The following is a 5,299-nucleotide window of genomic DNA, read 5'->3' as shown; positions in this document are numbered from 1 at the left end:
TCATGCAAAAGAATCGAAGAAAACATCTCGGAAAACTTCGAAAACAAGCAATTAACACTTGCAACAGAAAACAATTTCTAACAGTACCAAAATTGGGTGAATTTGGTCTTATCATAAAGTTTAGATCAAGAGCTTTATTTTGCAAAAAGAATCAATCAAATCGGACTTATAAAACTCAAGTTATGAACCAAAGAAGTTTGAATTCAAATCTGTTTGAAATCAAATTTTAGATTTTCCAAAAGATGTGTAAGTTGTTTTACTGGATAGAGGGGATCATAACGAAGGAGTGGGCTTTGGTTTTGTTGGATTTGGATAAGCGAGCAAAAAGTTGTGAGGGTTTGAAGATCAGGGGCTAATCTAAAAATAAACTAATTGCATCTAAGTCCCTGGCCGAAATTAAAACAGAAAAAAAACCTAACGAACGAACGTTCACTATGAAAACCTAACGAACGGATTCGTTCGCTGCGGAGAGATAAACAACGAGCATTCGCTACTTAACTAGGTTAAATAAGAAAAACCGGGACTTAAAGAAAATCAGAGAAAAACCAAAAAAACCGATCTAGGGTTTGGTTTATACCGATTCGGACGGTTTGACGGTCTTCGGCGGAAAACCGATGGTAGCGGCGACGGTTGGCAGCGGTGGCGGGCTCCGGCGCGGCGGCTACGGCGTTGGCGGGGTGGGGCGGCAGGCTAGGCGGCGGTGGCGCGCGTGCGGCAGCACCGCGACAGAGGCAGGCGGGAGGCGGCGGCGGTGGTTGGGGCGACGCGGCGAGATGTGCGGCGGCGACGGCAACGGAACGAGGAGAGAGAGAGAGCCGGGGGTGTTCCCCTTTTATATGCGGGAGGAGGCGGCGCGACTTGGAGGAGGGGGCGCGAGGCGGACGCAGAGTCAGGCCGGACTTTGGCGGCGGCGCTCCCGTGCGGGAGGCGGTCTACCGCGGCTCGGGGAAGGCGGTGGCGAGGCCTGGGCCGGCTGGGCTTTGGCCCAGTTGGTCCGAAGAGTTTTTTAAATTTGTTTCTTATAAACTCCCAACTCATATTTCATATAATTTGAAAAAGTCATTTTATCTTCTCTCAAAAAAATCATTGAGTTGCATAAAGTTTCCAAATTTGAAATATTTCCTAATGAAATTCAAATATTTTCAAAAACCCTTTTTCATTTATTTAAATGGAAGAAGTCATGTTATCTTCTCTCTAGGGTTTTGTATTTGAAAAGAATTTGAATTCATAGAGGTCAGAAACGCAAAGTGAAAGTTTGGGAAAGTCCTTTTATTCCCTCTCATTTAACTTTCGAAAAGTTTCCAATTTCACTCAATTTCACACAAGCAACCACACCACAATCAAACAAACAATCAAAACTATTTATTTAGTATAACATTCCAAAATTTAGAATTTTGGGATGTTACAATGCGGGAGGGAGAGCGTGTAGCGAAAGCTTCTGCTAGTCCTGCCAGCCACCACGCTCATGGGCGAGGGAGCGACGCAGCTTCATTGACTTACTACTCCTGCCTTTGCATGTATGACAGGTGGGCCCAATAGGTGGGTGGCCCACCTATCATGCGGCCAAAGGCAGGTGCGGTTAAGGCGAGAGGGTGTTGTAGTAATCAAACTTCTTGTTGTACGAGTTGACGCAACACATCAAAACACTACACTCGATATATTTCAATAATTTGTGTTTACCGATGCATTAATTACAACGCATGCATGCATGCATGCCATGACTCTCCTTTTGATACTTTCATGTGTTGATTTAATGCACCTTGAAGTAGTATGAATATGTGACGGTAAAGCTTTTTAATGCCCCGTCCCTCAAGCGAGAGATGGTTGTGCACGAGGAGGGCGAGATCATGCAGACGGAACATGACCCGACGATGGAGCTCTCTATGGTCTCGATGGACCTCACCTTGCTCCACTGGCCCTTGTGCTTCCGCCCCTTGAAGCCTGGAGTGTATGAGGTTCGAATACACCTCATCCGTTCGGCTGATCGAGCAAGGTGCAAGTTTGTTGATTGATATGCTGTTCGATTGATTATGCAGTGCAAGGGAGGGCACCTGGCCTGCGCAGACTGCCACGTCGAGCACCCCGGGAACCAGCGGCAGTGCCATAAGTGCGAGCACGGCGGTGGCTTCGACGTGCGGAACACGGCGGTGGACACTGTCCTCTCCTCGGTGAGGGTGGAGTGCCCGCATGAAGGCTGTGGGCTCTACGTCACTTACCACAAGCTCGCTGATCACCAGAGCGTGTGTCCGCTCGCGCCCTGCAAATGCCCCGTGACCGTTTGCGGCTACAAAGGCCCGCTGCCGGCGCTCTCCCACCACATCAGCACCGTGCATCCCATGCCCGTGCACAGGATCCAGTACGGCAAGGTGCTCCAGCTTCAAGTGCCACTATCAGAGCCACGGCTCTTGCTGTTCACGGAGGAGGACGGCCGCGCGTTTTTCTTGGTCAGCGGCGTGCTCGACATCAGCGTGCCTATCGCCGTGTTGGTCGTCTGCATCAGAGCAGGGTCGTCCCCACTTCCGCACTATGTGGCCAAGCTGTGGGCGAATGGCCCACCGGGGGAGCCCAAAGGCAGGACCGACGCCCTCAAGGTGGAAATGGAGGTGACAAGCAGCAAGGATCCCGACGACGTCACCGTGCAGGAGCTGACCTTCTTCACAGTTCCGCCCAAGCTGCTGGCCGGGGCTAAGCTGGTGTCCCTCCACATTCAGATTGACAAGCTCACATCCTAAATGATTCTACAGTGCCTTCTGTTTATCTAGTAATATGCTAATATAGGGGTTAGCTCGGTCTACTTTAGCTTAAGAGATGGTGGGTTTTGGTGGCGATGCAGCAATTACTTCGACATCAGATCAGCAGTTAAAGTAATTTCCAACAGTCGAACGGATATTTTGGGTCTGTTGGATATAAAGATCCTTTGCTTAAGAAGTATAACATCTTACAAGAAGTATAACAGCTTATATGCTTGTTTGTTCAGGAAGTGTTGCATACTTGTGCGAGTTGACGCGACACATCAAAGTTGTACTACTACTAGTAGTACTCTGATATGTCTCCAACGTATCTATAATTTTTGATTGTTCCATGCTATTATATTATCTGTTTTGGATATTTAATGGGCTTTAATATGCTCTTTTATATTATTTTTGGGACTAACCTATTAACGGGAGGCCCAGTGCCAATTTCTGTTTTTTTGCCTCTTTTAGAGTTTCGCAGAAAAGGAATACCAAACGGAGTCCAAACGGAATGAAACCTTCGCGATGATCTTTCTTGGACCGAAAGCAATCCAGAAGACTTGGAGTCGATGTCTGGAACGCCACGAGGAAGGAGGGCGCGCCTAGGGGGGTAGGCCCGGCCCCACCCTCGTGGGCCCCTCATAGCTCCACCGATGTACTTCTTTCGCCTATATATACTCTTATACCCTAGAAACATCAGAGGGAGCCACGGAACCACTTTTCCACTGCCGCAACCTTCTGTACCCGTGAGATCCCATCTTGGGGCCTTTTTCGGTGATCTGCCGGAGGGGGAATCAATCACGGAGGGCTTCTAAATCAACACCATTGCCTCTCCGATGAAGCGTGAGTAGTTTACCACAGACCTTCGGGTCCATAGTTATTAGCTAGATGGCTTCTTCTCTCTCTTTGATTCTCAATACAAAGTTCTCCTCGATGTTCTTGGAGATCTATTCGATGTAATACTCTTTTGCGATGTGTTTGCCGAGATCCGATGAATTGTGGATTTATGAACAAGATTATCTATGAATATTATTTGGTTCTTCTCCGAATTCTTATATGCATGATTTGATATCTTTGCGAGTCTCTTTGAATTATCGGTTTAGTTTGGCCTACTAGATTGATCTTTCTTGCAATGGGAGAAGTGCTTAGCTTTGGGTTCAATCTTGCGTTGTCCTTTCCCAATGACAGTAGGGGCAGCAAGGCACGTATTGTATTGTTGCCATCGAGGATAAAAAGATGGGGTTTATATCATATTACTTGAGTTTATCCCTCTACATCATGTCATCTTGCTTAATGCGTTACTCTGTTCTTATGAACTTAATACTCTAGATGCATGCTAGATAGCGGTCGATGTGTGGAGTAATAGTAGCAGATGCAGAATCGTTTCAGTCTACTTGACATGGACGTGATGCCTATATTCATGATCATTGCCTTAGATATCTTCATAACTATGCGCTTTTCTATCAATTGCTCGGTAGTAATTTGTTCACCCACCGTAATACATGCTAACTTGAGAGAAGCCACTAGTGAAACTTATGGCCCCCGGGTATCTTTCTTATTATACTGCATCTCTTTTATTTAATCGCATCTCGTTTACTATTTTGCAATCTTTACTTTCCAATCTATACAACAAAAATACCAAAAATATTTACTTTACTATCTCTATTAGATTTCACTTTTGTGAGTGACCGTGAAGGGATTGACAACCCCTTTATCGCGTTGGTTGCAAGGTTCTTGATTGTTTGTGCATGTACTAGGTGACTTGTGCGTTGTCTCCTACTGGATTGATACCTTGGTTCTCAAAACTGAGGGAAATAGTTACGCTACTTTGCTGCATCACCCTTTCCTCTTCAAGGGAAAACCAACACATGCTCAAGAGGTAGCAAGAAGGATTTCTGGCACCGTTGCCGGCGAGATCTACGCCAAGTAAAGACATACCAAGTACCCATCATTAACTCTTCTCCCTCGCATTACATTATTTGCCATTCGCCTGTCGTTTTCCTCTCCCCCACTTCACAACCTTTGCCCTTTTCTTTCGCCCTTCTTCCCCTCGATCTTGTGTTACCATGTGTCTTCTTTTTGCTTGCATCTTTGCTTGCTAAAATTTTATGGACCCTCATCCACTCGCTAATCTCTTTAAGAGATCCAATTATGATGAACCTATTGCTAGTGAGTTGAGTGCACTAGATTATCTTTATGAAGTTTTGCTTGACATTCATGAATCTAAAAATTTGTGATGAAGAAATCTATGAGTGATTCATGATAGCTCCTTGAATAAAAAGCATGATTGCAATGGTTTTACTATAAATTCTATTTGTGTCAATTGTGCTAATAACATGCAAAACCCTAAGCTTGGGGATGCTAGTTTTGCTATGTCCACTACTTGTTGCAGTGATCATGATTGGGGTGATTCTTCTTATAATCTTGAAAATTTATTTAAGCCCCATGATGAATAGGAGATTGATAATAATGTTTGCAATAATATTGAAAGTGGGTTTGTAAGAGTGTGAACTTTAGATCCCACATATTTGGAGAATGTTCAATCTTATGAAGTTTTTGATAAAAGT

The 5,299-nt window shown here is 45.2% G+C and overlaps 1 protein-coding gene across 1 annotated transcript; it reads left to right on the top strand.

Moving 5' to 3' along the window:
• The first annotated feature begins 614 nt into the window (after positions 1-614).
• On the top strand, positions 615-2,732 carry LOC109740239 (E3 ubiquitin-protein ligase SINA-like 4). Its single transcript, XM_020299278.2, has 2 exons — positions 615-731; positions 2,037-2,732. The coding sequence occupies exons 1-2, from the start codon at positions 615-617 to the stop codon at positions 2,730-2,732; spliced, it is 813 nt and encodes a 270-aa protein (XP_020154867.2).
• The last annotated feature ends 2,567 nt before the right edge of the window (positions 2,733-5,299 follow it).

This window comes from Aegilops tauschii, chromosome 4, assembly GCF_002575655.3.
Source record: "Aegilops tauschii subsp. strangulata cultivar AL8/78 chromosome 4, Aet v6.0, whole genome shotgun sequence".
Classification (NCBI taxonomy): Eukaryota; Viridiplantae; Streptophyta; class Magnoliopsida; order Poales; family Poaceae; genus Aegilops; species Aegilops tauschii.
This window is presented reverse-complemented; position numbering and strand designations above follow the sequence as displayed.

Excerpts from the sequence above, each read along its gene's own strand:
- LOC109740239 (XM_020299278.2), top strand. The coding sequence starts at position 615 with ATGGTAGCGGCGACGGTTGGCAGCGGTGGCGGGCTCCGGCGCGGCGGC. Across the intron at positions 732-2,036 it reads GCGGCAGCACCGCGACAGAG|TGCAAGGGAGGGCACCTGGC; the intron begins GCAGGCGGGAGG and ends TTGATTATGCAG.